Source organism: Lycorma delicatula, chromosome 11 (assembly GCF_047948215.1).
Source record: "Lycorma delicatula isolate Av1 chromosome 11, ASM4794821v1, whole genome shotgun sequence".
Taxonomy (NCBI): Eukaryota; Metazoa; Arthropoda; class Insecta; order Hemiptera; family Fulgoridae; genus Lycorma; species Lycorma delicatula.
This window is the reverse complement of record NC_134465.1, coordinates 1,063,758-1,085,988: the sequence shown is the minus strand read 5'-3', so window position 1 is coordinate 1,085,988 and position 22,231 is coordinate 1,063,758. Positions and strand designations below refer to the sequence as shown.

Here is a 22,231-nt window from a genome sequence, read left to right as displayed (position 1 = left end):
AAATTAATTTTTGTAATTAATATTTTAACTTAAACAATTTATTATTTAATTTTATTTTCAACACATACTTATATAACCAAAAAGTAAAAACATAAAGTGTATAATTTTTCAATAAATCTTATTTTATATAAACTAAACTCATAAATATAAATTTAAGTATTATTTAAAGTGCATAATTCTTATTCAGAAAATAAAATATATAAATTCACACATCATACAAATTCAAACCAGTATTAATTTTGTTTCTATGCAGATATTTTTATTTAAACTGTCCAATTTTAACTCTAAGAACTACCAAATATTAATTTTACTTCTAGGGTACAATTAATATCTTATTTTATAGAAATTAAACAAATACATTTGCTTATAAATATTATTTAAAGTGCGTGATTATTTTTAATATTTAAAGATCATAATTATTATTTAATTATTTTTAATATTTAAAGACCATAATTATTATTTAAGAGTTGTTTCATTCACCTGAATGAAAATGAAGATAGCGAAGATCGAAGATGATGTAAATAATAACAAAAAGTAAAATGACAATGTAGTATACACTGAAGACTAAAAGTGTTAGGTATGAACACAATGAAAATTTGGCGGGTATTTATCACTGACACAAATGCATTATCGTTTGATGACTTTGTAACAAAGAAGCAATCAAGTCTGAAGCAACACAGTGGAAATTATAGTAGAACACGTGAATTCACAGGATTTATCATTTGATAACTTTAAAATAAACAAATTAATTAGTAAACAAAATATTGCAATATCATCAAGCACATGCATTGTACACAAAGACTTTATCATTGACACAAATGCATTAACAATAGATGTCTGAAGTAAACAAACTTATTAGTAGATAAGGTTACTTATAAAGGTTACTTTTTTTGGCAGTTTTTTGTACAACTATCAGTATAACTAGCGCTTCATACAATGTATGTTATATTTTACAGCAGAATGACATGGATAAAAGAAAATTACATTATAACAAATGACAAATAAATCATACCTGAATGAAATTTCTTTTCTCAACTAACTTATGAATTTCCCATGATAACGGGCTATCTAACTCTTGTAAGGTCGTATTAATATAATATAATTTTGAATTTCCATTTTTATATGGTATTAACAAACATGGCACTGATGAAGCAATTGGTCCAAAAAGAAAAACAGTGCTTTTGCCATAAGAATAGTCCCAATGACATGATTCTTCGTTTTCTGAAGAAAAAAATGACAAAAATGAAAGCGTTACTGAAGATTATACAAAATGTCTAATAAAACTACATTACAAGGTATATTCAGAAAGTAAGTTTCTAATGGCATTACAATACTATGGTTGCAATTCTTCTCATGCTGAGTTTCACAATATAGGAAAAGGATTGACATAATTATTATTCAGCTGTCTACTATTATTTTAGAGAATGCTTCTTAGTGTGTATTTATAATTAATAAATACACACATGCTTCTTTCAATTCAAATCACATTTAATGCTGTGCATTTTCCAGAAATCTCATGTTCACTTTAACACTGAACTGTGTCAGAAATTGTCCAGATACTGGGTACCTAAGAAGTTTATGGAAAATCACAAAATGAAATGGATGGATGGGTTGAACGTTAGAATTTTTGACTTGGTACAGAGAACAAGGCAATGACTCGCCAAACCACATAGTCACTGTGGCAAAGCATGGGTGGCGCATTTAATACCTGAAATGAAACAGCAACATATGGAATGGTGACACATTTCATTGGTTGCTCAGAAAAACAAAATGCAAGCCAATTTTTGCCACATGGAAGATCATGTGCGCAGTCTTTTGAAACAAAAATAGGAGTTTTGTTTATAAACTTCTTCACAATCAATAGTGATATCTAATGGAGATAATGAAAAAATTGGCTCATGCAATTCAGAGCATGGCTTGCTTACATAGGCTGTTCTGTTAATCACAATAAAACAAACCCACACTGCCACCACATTACAATGTCACATCTCAACCTTTGACTGGGAGGAGTTCGATGATCTTATTAAGCCTGGATCTTGTACCATACCAAATGACTTATCTCCTTTCTTATGTTTTAAAACCTTCCTTGCTGACAACGGATCCACATGATTATGAGGTCAAATAAGTTGTTAACATGTGGCTCATGCTGCAGGTGGCATCATTCTATGATGAAGGGATATCTGGTTGATAATTGCCTCAACAATGGTAGCAACTGTGTAGAAAAGTAGAGTAAGATTTGTGCTTCAACAAGATAACATTTTATATGAACATGTTGATTTTTATTTAATTGTCCTTCAGAACTTACTTTCTAGATAATCTCTTGCATTAAAAGCTTTATTATTTATTTGTGAAGAAACTGAATTAATTTAAATACTTAAATATCTTTATTTCTATTTTAAACATAATGTAGAAAGTATTCTAATAAATTAAATATTACTGGAGTGAAATATTCCATAAATACCACTGAATTTCACCACCCTTAAGAGCTTAAGCAGTAAAACCTTCTGCAACTCCTACTATTACAAACCTTTTTTTATTTTTTTTTCTGTTTAACCTCCGGGGCCACAGTTAAGCATTACTGTACAGAGGATGAGATGAATGATTTGTAGCGTGTGTGAAAAATGCCATGCCTGACTGGGATTCGAACCCGGGACCTCCGGGTGAAAGGCCGAGACGCTACCACTCACGCCACAGAGGCCGGCCTGATTACAAACCTAGCATTGCTAGTATTGGTTATGAAACCAAGTATTCATATCATGAAACAGTGGTATTGATGGAACCCTAACAGTAAAAGTTTATAAAATTAAGACTAAAGTTGGGGTAGTCATGGAATTAAATATATATAGTTTATCTCAAAGGTAAGTGAACTGATTTTTTATATAATTATCTATTGGACTTACCTGAAATTACAAGTTATCTTCTTTGAATTATGACCTGTGGTAAGTTACACAGCAGCTCCAATGTTTCTTCCATTGTTCATAGTAGTACCAGAAGTCATTGTCCTTAAATGTGTATAGCTCATCAATTACAGTTTTTCATCATACCAAAATGATGACCCTTCAACTTCAATTTCAACTTAGGGAGAAGGGAGAAACTGCACGGAGCTAGATCTGGGCTGTAGGAAGCCTGCGGAAGTAGGGAAATGCTTTTCTTCACCAGAAATTCATGAACTGAAAGCAAAGTGTGAGCTGGCGTGTTATCATTGTGTAGCAACCAATCATGTGCAATGTCTGTTTGTACTAACTGTACCCTTTTTCGAAGTTTACCCAAGATAAATTTGTAAAAGGCGCTATTAACTGTCTGTCCTGGAGGTACAGATTTTTTGTGCACAATGTACAGCTTGCACCAGTTTCACATTTTCATCATTTGTTGATGAGGCTGGTCTTTCAGAACAAGAGTTGTCTTCAATATTTTCTCGGCCTCTTTGAAAGCTTTATGCCACTTAAAAACCATACTTCTCAACAGAGTGGCATCTTCATAAGCTTTGGTTAAGGAATCAAAATGTTTCTGTGGCAGACTTATAGAGTTTCACACAGAATTTGATAGTGTAACGTTGTTCAATATTTTCTTCCATCATAAACATAACAAGATTAAAACATAACCGTACACAAACAGCAGTAGTGTGGGACTGACTTAATTGAACCATTTGAAACAATTATGCAGGTGCAACCAAAATGACCTACTGTTATACATCAAGTACGTTTTACATTACCTGTTTGTCTGTAGGAATACACTTGCTTTTGGGACAAACCACATATCTCCCAAATAGTGAATTTTGTTTTATTACACTATTAGGTAGTTCATTTGTTAATACTAATACATAACATATTAGTAGTAATATTCAATAAAATGGTTCAAAATTACTTGGTAATACTTCAGGAACAAGCTTAGGATACTAATATAAAATATATGTTGGTTAACACTTCATTTTTTAGTTGCATCTAGCAAAATAATCATACTTAGTTATACGCTTTATAACACATGCAGCTATACTGGCATCCTCATGTGAATACATCATGCAAAATAAAAATGTGTATACTATCAATACAAATCATTAATATAGTAACATAATACAAATACTAGTTATTACATATCATGAACTCTCTGCCAATCACTAAAATTCTATGCTATCAATGATTATTTGTGCATAGACTGTCAATGATTATAAAAATATGTAAAATATCTGTCATTATTATATTCATTTGATAAAATTGATTATCTATTATAATTTTAATAATTTTCTTAATTGTATTCAACATTAAAATAAATAAATTCCTTCTTAACAGTACTGCAAAACATATAATGAAAATATTTGAATGTTAATTGTTGGATGCAAATTATACTCAGTCTTCCACAACCCTTGAGTAGGCGTTAGCCCACATCATAACTTTATAATCTGTGAACTGCATTAGTTATGTACACAATTTCATTCCTTCTACCTTCCTAGTAATTAGTTTTATGTCTCAGTGTGATTTCAGCCACTGTGCCAAATTTGTATGGTAGTAATACCACAATAAATATACTAAACAATAAAAAATCTCTTAATGGGATATTTATTTCAAGTTGTAAGAGATTTTTATTTTTGTTAAAACATTTTGTATCAGATTTGAGGTAGATATTCAAGGTAGTACTACAAACTGACATATTTTCTTCATCTAAATCGTCCATCAATAAATCTATCAAAAACTGAAAATACAATTATAATGTTAGCAAGTTTGTGACAGTTAAAAAATTTTTGGAGACTGGCAAATTTTTATTCAATAGATGTGAAAACCAGCCAAATATAGCATAAAAACTCTATGTGACGTAAAAATCTATATTTCTAACATGGGAATATATAATTTTTCAAATAAACTGATTGCCTATACTCAATACCAAATAAATAGAAATAATATTCATAGACTAAATAAGTGTTTATGGGTCATAACAACATTTAATAATTGGTATCAAATATCATAAATTATGATCTCTGTATTCTTTTTTTTTAAAAAATCTTACTTTCAGGCAGTAAGAAATAATAAAAGAGATTAAACAGTAGAATTTCTACCAAAAAATAATACAAATGTTTGAGAAAGCCAAAGAATTAAACACATTCTGAATGTGATTATTTGAATGAAGCATGTTTTTAAAGTAAGATCCGTTTTGAATTTGCTGCTTATGCACACAATGTAAACAGATGGCACTTTTGCAGCTCAGTTATTTCAATCAACAGTAGCTGTACCCACAATATTTTAAGTCATTTTGTTGTTAGTTGTTTATATTCACCCATTTATAATGAGCACTACAATTTGTAATGCTGCCAAGCGTAAAGTACAAGGATTAATCTGATTTTTGATGCCAAAAAACAATTCTGCAACTGAAATTCACACACAAATTTGTGATGTTCATTGGAATAATACAAGTTCATTTTTTATTGGAAATGAACGTAAATGATGAAAAATATAGCGCTGACCATCAGTGATAACAGATAATTCAACTAAAAAAGTTGACAAGAAATTTGAGAAAATCTTCACTTCACCATGTCACATTTGTCTTTGATATTTCCTGTTGCTTCACAATCTTTGATTTATGTAGTTTTGGCTGAAAAATTGGGCTGTAAAAAATTGTGTGCCACATGGGTGCCAAAGACGTTAACTGACGCACACAAGAAAAAATGTCTTGCCTCAGTGCATGAATTTTTGCGACATATTTCATTGGGATTTCTTATTTAAATTTAGAGGTAAACCAGCAGTCCAATGTAATGACAGCATTCATTGTCTCCTAGACTGAATAATTTCACACAAGAACATTTGGCAAAGAAGCTTATGGCTACTGTTATTTGGGACAAAACGGAAGTCTTGCTTGTTGATTTTAGTGATTGCAAAACTATTCTGAATGAAGTCCGAAAAAGAACTCCATGTTTTTAAATTGAATTTACATTATTAAATTTACTTAGAATTACAAAAGTAGGTATTTTATTACATGAAAGTACAAAGTCTAAATTTTTTTTTTTTACCTCAATGTAACTCATCATTTACTATCAGTGGTGTCATCAGTGTCTGGAGTTATTCATGCAAGGACGCTTACTGTTATTCTTTGGCACAGGTGATCTCAAGTAACTAGAACTTTTTTTGGGATGTCTTCTACATAGTTCCAAAAGATGAAACCAGCATCAAATCAGGACTTTGCATTGGCCAAGCTACGGAAGCTTTTCTGCCATCTAGCCTTCTAGGAACCTGTCACTGAGCACAGACCACACGACTTCTGCATAATGTAGAGGGGCTCCATCTTGTCGGTAAAGAAGGCTGTTCGTAGTTTATGGCCATGGGAAAAAAATGGCCCAAAAATTTGATTATGCATGAAACCAGACATTCACTTTTGGACAACTATGGATGAATTCCACCAATTCCTGGGGATTTTCAGTGCCCCATACTTGACAATTATGGCAATTCGTGGCTCTAGAAACATGAAAGTTGCTTCATCAGAAAATAAAATACACCACAGGTAGTTTTCATCAGCAGAAAATAATGAGTCTAACATGGTCATTACAAATTGAATTCTTTGTGACTTATTGTTAGGTTTAATTTCACGAAAAAGTTTTTGTTTGTATATAAAAATTTTTAATCACTTGTGAACATCATGGGGAGTGCTTTTAAGAATGTTCAGTTGATTAACACTATGAACTGAATGTTTTGAATTTCAATGGAAAGACAGTAGAAGTTGAATTCTTTCTCTGATTTAAGTACTTCTTTTGGGCCTATCTGGTAAGTGTCCTTTCAATATATTTCTAGTTTCCAAAAACTGTTCATACCACTTACACATGGCTTTATCATTTGGACAATTACTATAATAGATTTACATATAATTTCTTTGTACAAGTCACTGGTTTTGTTTCTGAGAAATCAGTATACTACTACTGTGCTTTCTTTTATAGTGATGCCATGGTACTGAAGCCTGGGCTCATAACAGTTTGGTCTATGTAACAGTAGACTATATGTAACACAGCTGCTATCTGATGGAGAATGTGTAAACTAAAACTTAATAGTTATCATTACAAGATATACATAAAACACTACTGAGAGCTAAAAAATAAAAATTATATTTGTTCTTGAAACCCATTCTTTTTCAGACAACTGGTATTGTCATGCAATTTGAATCGCTGTGTATAATACATCATTTTGAAAACAAATATGACAATATGTGAGTCAATGAGTCCTTATACAATTCAGAATAAATTTCAAAATAATATAATGCTTACCTTCAGTTATGTTACTTTGATCATCATAGAAACTACATGGATAATCTGAAAGTGGTATAAATCCTCCAAGAGTACCACTCCATTTAAAAAATTTAATTGATGAAGAATTTTGCTCATGGGCTAGTAACAGAGTATCATCACGATATGTGTCAAGTTTAATCGGCACCCATTTATCAATTAGACCTTATGAAATTAAAATAATACAATTAATTAAACTTTGATAAAACGTAGCTAATTTATTTTCATGTAGATGCATATATAATATAAGAAATGAAGTCAAAAAAAAAATTTTAAGATAAACATTCATAGAAATACAAACATTTTATAAGCAGTAGGATCAATATATCTGAAGTTGTGTACGTGATAATTTGATGAAGATTGGTTAAAGTTTTTCTGAGTTACACTTAATTTAACGTTGACAACAGATAACATAACCTCAATTGGAGTATTTTTTCAGTTGCATGGTACTGAAGGATAAAAATTGATTTTCCTTACATACTGAGGTATGAAGATTATGAAAATTCCATTTACATATAAAATTTTTTGGCTCAAAAATCTCCAAAACTACTAGTTAAATTTCATTGAAATTTAGATTTTCTGTAACATTTTATCTAAGTTGTGGACATCACAATTTGACATGGATTGGTTTAGTGGTTCTTGAATTCCATTCAATTGTTCCAAAAAATTTGAAAATTTTGTTGCTGGAAAATCTCCAAAATTATTAAATTAATTTCATTGAAATTTAGTTATGTTGTAGTAGTTTATCTGAAGTTATGCATGTGAGAATTTGATGAAGATTGGTTGTGCATTCTTCACTTGTGCTCAATTTAATTTGACAACAGACAACATAACTTAAATGGAGTTATCTGAATGTATTTTTCATACACGTTTATGCAGTGAGTTTATAGTGGTGAGCGAGTTTAAACTTAATGCTTGTGTGTAGGGTTTATTCATTACTTTTATTATGTCATCAAATTTGATTATAATTTAATCTTCTTATAAACAGAAAATATATTTTAATATAAAATAAATACACCTCTTTTAGCTTCCTCATTTATGTTTTGTATATTTTTTGTGCAAAAATTTATACAATAATTATATAAAATAAAATAACAAGAAGTGGTCTTACGCAAAACTGTGCAAGAATTTTTTTTCAACCAAGAAAGCAAAAAAAAGAAGACATTTTTTTGTTTAAACCATTTGTTTTTTAAACCATTTTACGTTTTATGCAAAATCATATATCTTTCATTATCCTCTGATGTATTCTAAGGATGATTTTATAGTATACAATGTGTTCAATATTTTTGTGGATTTACCGTCACATCCTGTGATAGTAACCTGTCAAACTAACCACAGTGACACAAATTACCTAATCAGTGATTAGGATAAGACATGGGCTCCTCATATAATAAGTAATAACTATGCAATTAACTTGAAAGGATGGCTAAAAGGCACATGAAAGGCTTTACCGCTAGGTATCCCTATGGTTTGGTTGAAAAGACACTTAAATGATTGTTATTTTTGTTTAACTAATGTGTTTGGAATTTCAAAGAAATCTTAACACACTTTACTATATACTTCATCGTCATTGGCACTCAGACCTATACCTCACAATGAATCCAATCCAAGTTCCTGAAAACTTGTTTCACAAAAACAGTGATGAAGAAACAAGAACAGTGACACAGTGGAAGAAGATAATCAAGATTCAAACTTTGAATTACAATCCAGTGAGCCACATCTTACATCACAAGAAGAGCTAAATGACTTTGTAAGATTTAAAATTATCAAAAAATCTAACTGAACTTTTAGCCTCAAGATTACATGATTGGAATTTACCTAAATATATATATAAATATATATAAAAATATTGGGCTATCAAAGCTGATTGAAAAGTTTAAAAAAAAAATTCATACAGAGCTATGGGATGTAATATGCCACAAAGAGTCCATTTTCTGCATTCAAATCTGGATTTCTTCCAGCCAAACCTTAGGGCAGTAAGTGATGAACATGAAAATATAGTGTAAACATTTACACAAAAATATTTCAGTGTCGGAAAACTGTTACAAAGACAAATGTTATTATGTTAACTGATTCCTGTTGAATTCAAGATGTACCTGAAGTTACCCACAAAAGGAGGGCATCTGCTATAAGAAGTTTTAATGTAAGTATATGACATTCCACAACAGTATTTGTATTAACTGTTATAGATCTTTAATATGCCATTTCTGTTTAACTGTGGGTTACAGATCTGTAAATAGAATAGTCTATTTACAAATCTGTAACCTACACAAAAAAAAAAAAAACAATGCAAGGAAAGGTATCACACTTAGAGAAACATTAAAAAAAATTTATTTTGTATACCAGTGTTATTAATATATGATACAATCATTTACTAGAAAATGAAACTCACAATTTTTTTGAAAGTAATCATTTTTTTAAAACTGGCATCCTTTAACACAGAAGCTGCTACATCAAAATATATATCCAAATATAGGTGAGACAATCAAACAAGTAGGTACCCCAAAAATTCAATTAAACATGTTAGTTAAGAACAAGGTCACACTGCAGAAATATCAACATGATGTTCATAATTTATGTAATATAGATTACAAATGATATTTGTTTACAGTGACTGACAGAATGAAGGCTAGAAAAATATCCTTTATAAGATTACATTTAGTCATGAAACTGCTTTTTTATCTAAGTTATAAGATGAATCATCCTAACATTAAGATAATGGATACAGACAATCCAGATGGTACAGTGGAATATCTTTGAGATTCACCAAACATAAATGTTTCTGGGTCTTATAAGTTCTTTTAAAATTTGATATCTTTTTTAATCCAGCCCACTATAACTGTGATTAGTTACTTTGGATGTGGTTTGAGAGAATTTAACTTGAGGGATAATGAATTATTGCAATAATTGTTTTATATGAAAATACACAGGGAGTAATGAAACAATAGCCTGACCATCATAATTGCCTAATTCATTACTATAATCGTTACTATCATAGACATGGCAGACAGGATTTGAGATGAAATAGTTAATAAGTGAAATATCTTCCACATTTAAGGAAACCAAATTAAACATTCATAAAGAGCTGCATATTAAACATGAAAATACACTTGCACTCAATCCTGCAATAAAAAAGTCAGTAAATTCTTTACTTTCTTAATAATTAAATGTTACGTTGGTAGAAATTAATTTACAAATGGTTTCTTCAATACTGTAGTACACAGTAATGAACAATGTACTTCAGTTGTGCAAATACATATACAAAAGAATTTAATTTACTTACCTAATTCACCTTTTAAATCATGAATAAGGGTACCATCTGGTTTTATTTTAAAAACAGCTGATTTTTCCCCAGTTACAGCTAAATAATTCTGATGAGCAGTAACAAATGTTGTTATATTTTTTACTCCAACATAAGAAAAATTACTGTATGGTTTAAAATGGTTAATTACTTCATTATTTAATGAAATTTCTGTTCGATATTCAAGAATAGTATTCAATTCATTTTGAGCTACGAATAAATACATTAAATCTCCTATGTAACTTAGAGCTAAAGACCAACTTGGACAAAGTAATGGTAAGTTTTGTGATAATCTGGAAAAAATTAAACTGAGTTTTTAGTAAATATTTATCACTAATTAATCACTATTTGATAAAATATTTATATAATTCTTTGCTAAATACAGCTAGCTATCCAATGTTATATAGTCTCTAAATAACAGCAGCTGGTAGCACAGTAATCATAATACCAGACACCCAGAAAATAACATTATAAGTCAGATTTGATTGAGTCAGATTGAGATCTTTATACACAACAATTGAGAAATTCCTGTTCTTTTCTAGAAAAATCCTCTTGTAACTCATATCCATGTTACAAAATATTCTTGTGAAATATTAGTGAAATTGAGTAAAGTATTTCATTTTGCATTTCAACTGGATTTTTCTTAAAACAGTCATTTTAGACTTACAACACTATTTTACTGGGTGTGTGATATACAAAACAATCTTTAGGCTTGTATACACATGGATAATACAGTGTATATAAATTAAGTTCCTCTTTTTTCCTATTATTGTTAATTTAGAGAATCTTGACCAATGGGGCATATCTATTTCAGACATAAATACCTTTTTAACATAATCTAAAATTTCATCTGCCATCTTCTTTCTGCCATATTGGATTCAACTTAACTTTTTAAAGGGTATTGTGGTAATTTATCTGTTTTTTATCATTCTATGTAAAATTTGATGAAAATATGAATGGCAAAAGCTATGCACTGATATCTCTATCCATTTTCAAGAAATTAGCTATTAAAGAACATACTGACTTCTTTGGACAACCAAAAATAGAACACATTTTAAACCTAAAATAGAACAATATTCAAAAACAATTAGAATTGTGAAAATTTGTTGATTCATTTTACATTTATTGATTTTCTCTTAAAATCCTTCGTACTATTGGTCAGCAAATACCTATAAACAAAATCATCAACATTCATTTAATACCTGATATTTTAAATATCATTTTAGACTATTTCAAACAATACTGTTATTTATAATAGAAGTTACAATCTGAATTAAGAATTTAATTGTTTATTTTGTTTTGTTAAGAAAGTGATACAATTACTATGTTACAATTAAAAGTAATACTGAAACATGTAGTGCTGCTTATAACGTTTTTTCTGCTTTATAAGTTAACTGCTTTATACGTTTTTCTTTAGTACCTCTTTTCATTTTTGCCAATTATTCAGTTTTTTCAGCAGTAGGTGCTGAAAAATGATTCTCTACTGGATTCTCAGGATTACTGATTCAGTGATTCTCTACTGGAATCTATGTCACAGTGGTAGTATAAATTTTTGAAAAAATTTAACAATATTTATTTTTTTAAGTAGGCAGTATAAATTATCACAAAACAAAATGACACTTCAACAGTCTTCTTCCTGATCATCCTGTTTCAATTAGCTACCTTAGAAAGTTAGTAGCTAGTGGAAGTGTTAACAAAAACAAGAAAATATGTCAATTTCCTCTAGTTTATTACAAAAAAAATTATACTCTGTGTTTTTTTGGACAATAATGAACAGTCTACTAGTTGTATTGGCAGTAAGTATGAAATAGATCATATATCTTAACAGACCTTTAAAAAAAATAATAAATTCTATTCTTACAAAATGCAGCTACGTCAAAAACTCAATAAAGATAGTTCTCATCACCAAATTCAATTTTGTAAGGAAATGGGCAATATTTTAACAAATAATTCATAATTTGTCAACAATACTTCCTTCAGTGATAAATGCACTTTCTATAATAATTGGTTTGTTAATAGACACAATTGTAGGAACTGGGATACCAATTACTTGAAACACTTATTACTTTGAAGTAACATCCAGTACCATTTGGGTTGCCGTTCTAGTCAACTGGACCTTTACTCATTGATAGCAATCTTACAGAAGCTATGTAACTGCAATGTTAGGAAAGGAAATCACATCAGTAAGTAGAAACATTATGACTGAATTATGGGAAAAATTACTGCAAGGTAAACTGTTTTCTAGAAAAATGGTGTATTACCCCAGTTCAACAGAGAAGTATGCAAATTAATTCTTAAATACTGAATTTCCAGAAAAATGGATGGGTTGAAGAGGATCAGTAGACAGGCCATCATGTTCTTCAGATCTTATACTGGAATTTCTCTTGCAGGGATGTGTGAAGTCCACCATTTACAAAACTCCTGAAGCAGATATTGAAGACCTGAAGAACAAGCTAGCTGATGTGAGTCAATCCCTTATCATTGAAATGCTTTCAAATGTAAAGATAGCATTTCATGATAGAATACAAGGTGCGATTGGAAAGTTTTAAGGCAGTTGCTGCTACTACTCAATAGGAGGATTATTGATTTTGCAAAATGGGTGAATAAACTGAATGAGTTTTGGTTAAATTTTATTTAAAAACCAGGAAATCAAGTTTGAAGACTTATGAACTCTTAAAAACAGATTTGGAATAAATGTTTGAGCTGATCAAACGTTTTTATCTGGTTAACAGATTCAGAGATTGTTACGAATCAAAATATTGTGAAAGTTCACGATTTAGTGTGCTCTGACTGTAGACTTACAATTAGAAAGGTGGTTGATGAACTGAATTTAAGTTTTTACGCAGTTCAGTCAATTTTAACTGATGGTTTGAACATGTGTTGTGTGTCAGCAAAATTTATTCTGAAATTGTTGTCAGACCAGCAGAAACAACACCCACTTGAAATGTCCCAATAACTGATTAATTGGGCTGAAATGACCCATATTTGTAAAATAGATTAATTACAGGCAAACCATGGGTTTAGGGATAAGACCCACAAACAAAGGCACAATCATCATAGTGGAAGGGTCCAAGTTCGTCACAACCAAAAAAAGCACAACAAAGTTGGTTGAAGGTGAAGACAATGTTGGTAGTTTTCTTCAAATCTATGAGTAAATGCATCACAAATTCGCCCCTAGGGAGCTGACAGTTAACCAGGAATATTATCTTATTAGTATAACCAGGAATATTAGTGTCTTTCAGTGTTAGTGCGAAAATATGCAAAAGAAAAGGCCTGCACTCTGACAAGAGAAGAATTGGGTCCTCCACCATGACAATTTTGGTTCATTGTACGTTTATGGTACGTTTGGACCCAAAAAAACCAGAATAGCTAAAAAAAACTGAATGGCTGAAACAAATTGAAATAGCTAAAAAAACAACATACTAAAGAATACATTGCAGATTAAATATGTTATTTTATCTAAGGGTTTTTCTAACCGTTTAAAGATGCAAGATATCAACAACAATTTTTAATAATTATTATGCCTGAAATATTTTGTTAAAATTTCAGACAAACTTATCTATATTAAAAAATTCAATGTTTGGACTAATTAAACAATCAAAACAACAACAAAAAAATTGCAGTTTATCCAGCAGTTAATTATTAACTATTCAGATTTTAAACATATTCTAGGCAGAAAGGTACATTATCTACTTGCGCAAAATATGGTTTTCTTCTGGTAAACATATTTTGATTCACATTTTCAAATGTAATATCATAAATATCAATTGAATTATCTTGATCATTTATAATTATAAGCTTAAAATTAAATCCAACTTGAATCACAGTTAAATAACTTATAGATTTATAATAAGGCCAGGTCCAGAACTGCTCCTATTTTAGGCAAAAATAAAATTCCACATAACTTATTAAGTTATGTAGATTATATGCACATTGAATTGTGTTACATAATATATAATATACAATATAATTACACAGTAAAATGTATATAAACAAACCTTGCATATGCCAGAAATTTTTCTAATTACTGTACCTGATTTTTTTTCTTATTAGAGTACATAAATGTTAACCTCTGTAAGTGGAAGACTTACAGAGGTTAACCACACATAAGTTATTATTTAAGACCGTATTAAAATAGATACCAAAGCGTATGAAAAACTGATTTAATTAACTGACTTAATTTTCAGTACATTTTATTTACCCTATTTTCCGTGATAGAATATAGTGAACAAAAAATACCTCTGTTTTTGTTAAGTTATTCATAAATTTGGTTATAATTTGCTATTGTGTCTGTAAATTACCTTAATGATTGCTAAAAATGAATTGTTACCAGGTAAGTGATAACATAACATACACAGGTACTACGTAACTCAGAAACCTATCTAAATTGAAAGTCAGACCTAGCCCGTATGCATTTATGAATTTTGCAAATTTTATGTTATAAATAACATTTTACACACGTGATAAAAGTATGCCTGGCTTTCATTTTTGGAATCTATAATTGAAATTATTAGAAAATATTCTTTGAAACAATGGTTGTTTCCTTTGTTTTTCTTCCCTACACCATTTTATATTTTATAAAGAAAATTTATACCTTAAGACCTGATACAGAAATCATTATAATATCTGATGTCTATGTTTACACTTTCTCTAATAAATAAAGAATTACAATACAAACACATTGACAAATTTCATAATGGCAATCATATCATTTTTTTATCTTTTACATCCTCATTCATAATCAAAGTTTACAACTGTTTGGAGAATTTTGTAAAGCAAACTGCTGTATCTGAGTAACGTATAAAGCTTAGATCAAGACAGTAAACTAAGATTGCATTTAAATTACCAAAATATTATATTAACAACAAAAATTTACTTTTTGTTACTTTTCAAACTCTAAAGATCGATTCGTATTGTCAAGGTTTTCATTCTGACCATGTACGGGTAAATAAAGATAATTTTACTATTTTAACCTTAAATAAGTTGATCTAAAATTCTTTGAGTTACACATTTTCATGCAAAAAATGCCTAATTTTACAGTAATTATTTACCACTTAGCAGCATCAGATAAACAAATTAATAACAAAAATAAATAACTTTACCAGCATCTCACTGTGAAACCTGTACCATGAAAGATTGGTTATTGGTGTGCAATAACACAAAGTATTTCTGTTGTTTTTGAGGTAACATTCCACCATTCAAACATTGATGCAGATATTGGTTTTGAAGGAACATCTGAAACATACAAAGAACCAGTAAACATTTATAAAATTAATAATAGAAACGTTAACAATTTTTTTATACAAACAAACAAAAACTGTTCTGGTACATTAACACATCAGAAGAAGGCAATATAGAAATAAGTTTAAATTACTAAAAAACAAATAAATTTAAGAAAGTTCATAAGTACCTCTTTCAGTCTGTGTCAATTTCAATTTTTTATCATGTGGTATCTGCTGCAAACCAGTAATACTAATCAACTTATTTTCAGCAAGACCTAACAAATATATATAATTAAATCTTGATAATGAGTACCAATGAAATACACCATCACCATAATTGAATACTATCTATTTTACTGATGAAACACGCAAAGCTAAAAAAGAAAAGAACATTAAATTTATTAATCTATTCTAAACAAAAGTATTAAAAAATAGACCTTTTTTTTAACTACCTAAATTTAAATTGATAACATACTGATCAAATACAAAAAGTCAGTACTGATAAGTAAAGATGATTGCTCAGTTGGCAGTAGCAGTTCAATTTTTTTTTAAATTAGTAAAAGTGAGTAGTTGTTGATTAAAAAAAGATGGTTGGTTGGATACATTATTTAATAGTTGGTCAGATGTAATAAAACAGTGATATATGAGTACTAGATGTATAAAATACAAAGCTATGATTCTCTATTCTGCCCAAGTATAACAAAATAACTCTTAGTATAACTTAATGATCTTGACAACTACGTAGATCCACAAGTCAAGCTACTAAAGGTAGTTCAACAATGGCTACTGTATTCCCAGTGTGGGCTCAGTAACAGGTAGTTGTTTTAATTGGAAAAATAGATAGCAAAAATTGAAATTCATCATCAATATCATTGGCATGATATTATAAATTTACTGATGATCAAATTAGTGTATTTCTGATGTATCAAATCAGAAAACCAGGTATTGTTCCACAAAAGGAGATACCATTAATAAAAGACGATAAAATTTGTATCATTTGTAATCACCATATGACTACCAAATATAAGAAATTTATTTTTTAACCTTTTACAATACAGTACAACTTGAAACATTGTTTACAATCATTAAATCCACCAAAGAATACGCAGCAGAAGAATCTCAAAGCATATGAGACACAAGACATACGAAAAATCTCATAGATGCATTCTTTGCTTAACTCCACCATTTTTATGAATAATTCTTTTAGTAAATAATAATGGAGGTGATACATGATATCATTGCAGTCTTCAGACAAAAGTCCAATCCATGACATGAATCATTCTACATTATCCACATTCTAAATTCTACATATCCACTACTAACAATTCCATGTTAGAATCTTGTTGATTCTTGAGTTTTGATTCACGTATTTGCTAACTAGACAAACATATTTATGCTGTACTGGAAAACTGGCAAGATTGTGCTGCACCAAAGACCAAGATGATTCATCACTACAAGGAAGTAACCAATTCATCTAATATTTTAGCATCATCACAAAATAATATTGAAGTGCTGTATTTCTTATCCTTCTTTTCCATTTTTTTCAGCTAGGGTCAGAACAAAGAGAGAAGTATGTTGAACAATAATATAAGGATGAATAATTTTTAAAAGTGTAAAACTGCAGTAAAAATAAATTACAAAGATAACACACATTCAACTTATTTTCTGTTTTCCCTCTAAAGTAGGCATCACATTTGAAATGGCTTAGTCATTTTTAATTAAACCCACAGAGTTATTTAATTTTGTCCACAACTCAAACTTAGGCTATGTAGTTTTTTTTTTAATATTCCAAGGCAGCTCTCTTAATCAAAAATGATTGTTCGACATCTTTTTGCACAAATGTAATTTTAGTGAATAATAATATCGATTAATTCTGCTTAAAAATTTGAGCAATCTTTCACATTTAGAATTTTTTTTTATTTCAGCATTCAATGCTCTGAAATTTAAAGAGTGTGAAAACAAGATTTAATGCCAACAACTAGTCACATTTTACTAATCACTTTTTGCATAAATACCATTAAATAATAATGGTAGTGCTGTTTCAATGAATAGTATTGCCATGCATTAATGGCTAACTCATGGTAATATTTTAAAACTTAAAAATAAAACCATGATATTTTGTTTATCTAAACTGCACGACATATCACATACATTTTTCTTATTTTTACTAATAATAAATTTTACTAATAATAAAGTAGATAAAAAACTTATTCTTTTTTTTTTCTTATTCAATACTTTCAATTACATTTGCAATCATTATCTATAACATAACTATAAAATAGGTAACAAACAGTAACAAAACAGTAAAGGTAACAAATTATTGTTTTTAATATTACCTTCCCTATTACCAGTTCCAGTGTTAAACACATAATCATGATAAACTTTTTTATCAGCTTCATCATTCAATACTTCTGTAAGTATGCTGTCAAGTCCATTACGTACATCGATTAGCATCATATTTTCACTTTCCTACAAATATTATTTATAAAATTATTAAGTAAAATATAATAGCAGAAATTAACTTTTTAATAATAGTAACAGAATTAATAGCAAATAAAACTGAAAAGAAATAATGCCTAAAAAATACATTTCACAGAAATTCTAATGACACAAAATTTCAATAATTTAACTAAAAATTACAGGATGTCACAATTTAGGAATTAAAAAAATGTTAAAGACTGAACTGGTAAAAAAAAACTAATCCCAGTTAATTAACACTTAAATAAATTAACTAACAAATAACTGAAAATAAAAAATTAAATACAAAATATTTATATTCACATTATATATTTTATTATTAGCTGCTAAAGATCACAATATAGTCTGCATCTGTTTTAATTAGTATAAACAAAAGTAAGCTTTAGAAGCAGAGAAGGGTACCCATAGTACCTTCCTATCCTGTTAGACCGAGTAACTACAAAAATAATATTAAAAAAACTGATTACATAAAAAATAAATCAAGATTTTCAATAAAATAAGTATTTTGTGCAATTCATAACTGAAATATTAAATAAGTCAAAATAAATCAATGTAAAAAAATTACAGAGAAAAATAACATCTTTCTTACTCCAAATTTTGATCATCGGCATATTTAATTGTCTTTATTTTTTCTACCCCTACTGTCACATAATCATCCTCATCCACATCTTCCAAAACTTCTTCGGTTAGTTGAGCTCCATAAATGTTAAAAAGGATTGGTGATATGCAGTATCCCTGCCTAATTCCTCTTCCCATTTTTAGTGCTTCCGTTTCTTCATCTATTCAAATCTGTTCCTTTGTCCTACATATAATTAATTTTTTTTGTGATGTCAAAGGGGGGATTTTTTTTGACGTCAGTGGGGGGAGGGTCAAAGGTCAAGGTTGTCCCAGACTCCCCATTTCTATATACTAATGGTTTTTCTGTACTGAAAAAAGATTTACCGCCTTTGGAAGATTTGATACAACTGATAACTGATAACAAAAATGAATTTTGCTCCAAACTTGAGCATTGCTCTAAGAATTTTACTAACTCTTCCAATAAGTGTTGCAACCAGGGAACGTAGTTTTCCAAACTAAAAATAAACAAGAACTATTTGCGAACATCACAAATAAGATTGTCAGACCTCGCTATATTAGGAATTAATATGAACTGAATAACAGTTAAGATGTTTCTGAATTAACTAGAGAATTCTCTGAACGAAAAGTTTGTAAAAAAATTTCTCTCACACTCCTGTTAACGGTTTTTTTAAAATTAAGTATTTTAAGTGAAAAGTTATTATAAGTATTTGTGTCAATTACCGAGTTGTTTTTGGACGTTCGCTAAAAAATGTAAAAAAGCCTGTATTCCTTTTTCTTTTAGAAAGCTTACATTGTAGTTACAGAGGGGCGCAATTTTTTTACTTTTACACAGAGTGGTTTAAAGGCTAAATCCAACCCTGATATCAATACTCACATTTTAAACCTCAATGGGTATTCACTAAGTTTTTAAACTTTTAAAAAATTCAAAAAATGATGTTTTGTTGCCACGGATTACAGGAATGGAATGGGAAAAATTTTTTATAGTCATTTAAAGGTCCACTGATGTAAAAAATATTCATGTAAAAATATCCCATTAACTCCTTTTGTGAAGCAAGAAATAGCTAAAAAAGAAAAAAATTGGACAATTTGTTATCTTGATAAAAAAGACTTCAACTTTAATACGAAAAATTTCTTGTTAATATGATCAATTTAAAGTTTTTAAACTTTATTTTGGCCAAAATATCCCACAACCATTTTTCCCAAATTTTGCAAAAATTTAATATAATAAATTCTTCTAAAGACGGCATCTTCCTACAAGTTTGAAGAAAATTGGTTTAGAGATTTCATAGTTATTAAACTTCAAATAAGCCAACATACAAACATGTATTAAAATTCACTTATAAAAACAGTCATATTGGGCTCAGGGATAACATCAAAGAATTGTTTTGTAATTCATATAAAGTAAGGATTTTGTTTTTGGTGAAAATTTATTTTTTTATAAAATGTCCCCTTGAGGCACAGTTTAAAAAAAAGTGATTTTTTGATAATTTTTTGAAATCAATTACTATACTTTCCCTTTAATAGCTAAATTAGCTGTATTAGCCAGGAAAACTGTATACACAAAAAAGCTGCAGTATAAAAAATGAATAAATACATTAGATATTTTTATAGTGAGAAAATAAAATAATGCATTATATATTTAACATGATTAACTAGAATGCACACATAAACAAGAAAAAGTCCAATATCAAATGAAAGCAAATTACCTACATTTCCACACCAATGTAAACAAGCTCATGCAGACTGGTAAGCTAAAAATAATAACTGGCGTAATGGACCAACACAAAATTTTCATCATGGGTTTGCAGGAAATAAGAAACACTGACCAGAATGCCATGAAATCTCAAGGAAATAGACTCTACAAAGGTGATGTATAAATGGGAAAAGAGTGATGAAAAATATCCCACAATTTGGAACAGGTTTTTAGTCAGCCTCAAAATAATAAACTCTATACAAGAATTCAAGTTATAATCCCCAAGAATCTCAACACTCACCCTAAAAGCATCTAATAAAATCTACACTATAATAAACACCCGTGCACCCACTAACAATAAAATTAACTCTCCAAATGACCATAGAAACAAAAAAATTCTGGGATCTACTCAACCTGACTATAAATAACACCCCCAAAAACAATGTTAAATAAGACTTAAATGCTCAACTGGGCAAAGAAAGAAATTAGCGTGACATCATCAGAAAATGGTCCGCCCAAAAGAAAACAAACAAAAATGGATGACTCATCAATCTCTGCAGAAACCACAACCTAGTCTTGAATCCATATATTTCAAGAGGAAACCTGAAAAACTCAAAACCTGGAAACAACCTGACTACACTAAAGGAGAATGGCAACTAGACCATGTCTTCATGGTCAAACACCATCACAAAGAGATCTACAATGTAAAAGTTTTCCAAGGAGTAGACACAGGCTCAGATTACTATGTAGTCAAAATTAAAATTAAATTTACTCTCCAAAGAAAGCAACAAAACTAAACCCCTAAAACTACATAAAAAATGGATCCTACCCAACTACACAACACCATAAATACACACTGAAGCCAATAGAAGAGGAATTCACTAAAATGCAGCCAAGAGACTACTACAAAACTTTCAAAAATCAGTTCCAAAAATACGAACCCCGAACCCTACCAATAAAGAATGAAAATGGTGAACTGACCCATAACAATAAAGGCAAGGGGAAAAACAAGCTAAATATTTCAAAAATTCCTAAATTGCGAAGAACCGACAGAACTCCTGAACTTCAACACCAACACCCCAACAACAACACCACCAGAAAATATTAACCCTCCCATAATAAAAGAAGTCTACCAAGCACTGGGTGAGATGAAGAATTACAAAGCAGCAGGAGAAGATCAGACTTTTGTAGAGATCTGGAAACATGTAGGAAGGAGATAAATAAAATTGTCCTTCAACAGCTTGTCAACATCTGGATCAAAGAAAAACTAACAGAACACTGGACGACAGCTCTCATCCATCCGCTACACAAAAAAGGGGACAAAACAGACCCTAACAATTACAGGAGAATCTCACTCCTAGACAAAACATACAAAATTCTTTCAAGAATCATCCTCAACAGGATCGGTACACAACTTGTGAAAGAACTAGGAGAATACAAGGGAGGTTTCAGATCCTGGAGGAACTGTCCAGACCAGATCATAAATCTCAAGCTAATAAAGGATTACAACAGGAAAAGAAACAGACAAGGAGATAACATTTGTAAATTTCAAGAAATCTTATGACTGCATTCCCAGTGAATCCTAAAGGAAGCCAACTTTTAATGGTGGATTTACAGAAACTCTTGCCTATCCCGTTCCTTTATGACAAACAATCAATTTATCTCGGAGAGCTATGGACATTAATTTTCACAATGATGATCCA

The 22,231-nt window shown here is 29.7% G+C and overlaps 1 protein-coding gene across 13 annotated transcripts in view; it reads right to left on the bottom strand.

The window, feature by feature from the left end:
- Nucleotides 1–22,231, bottom strand: part of LOC142332333 (uncharacterized) — a 64,392-nt gene that overhangs the window by 6,303 nt on the left and 35,858 nt on the right. For 5 of the 13 annotated variants that reach the window (XR_012758256.1, XR_012758260.1, XR_012758258.1 and 2 more), the window contains exons 4-10: nucleotides 18,115–18,247; nucleotides 15,967–16,152; nucleotides 15,659–15,791; nucleotides 10,539–10,849; nucleotides 7,238–7,420; nucleotides 1,013–1,221; nucleotides 481–729 (exon numbers count right to left, since the gene is read on the bottom strand). Coding sequence is in view for 2 of the 13 variants with exons in the window: in XM_075378713.1 (XP_075234828.1) it covers nucleotides 1,013–1,221; nucleotides 7,238–7,420; nucleotides 10,539–10,782 (636 nt within the window). In the remaining 11 variants the exon portion in view is untranslated. Of the gene's footprint in view, nucleotides 1–480; nucleotides 730–1,012; nucleotides 1,222–2,900; nucleotides 3,171–7,237; nucleotides 7,421–10,538; nucleotides 10,850–15,658; nucleotides 15,792–15,966; nucleotides 16,153–18,114; nucleotides 18,248–22,231 lie in introns of those variants that run through there. The other 8 variants (XR_012758262.1, XM_075378713.1, XM_075378714.1 and 5 more) reach the window with 5 other exon arrangements.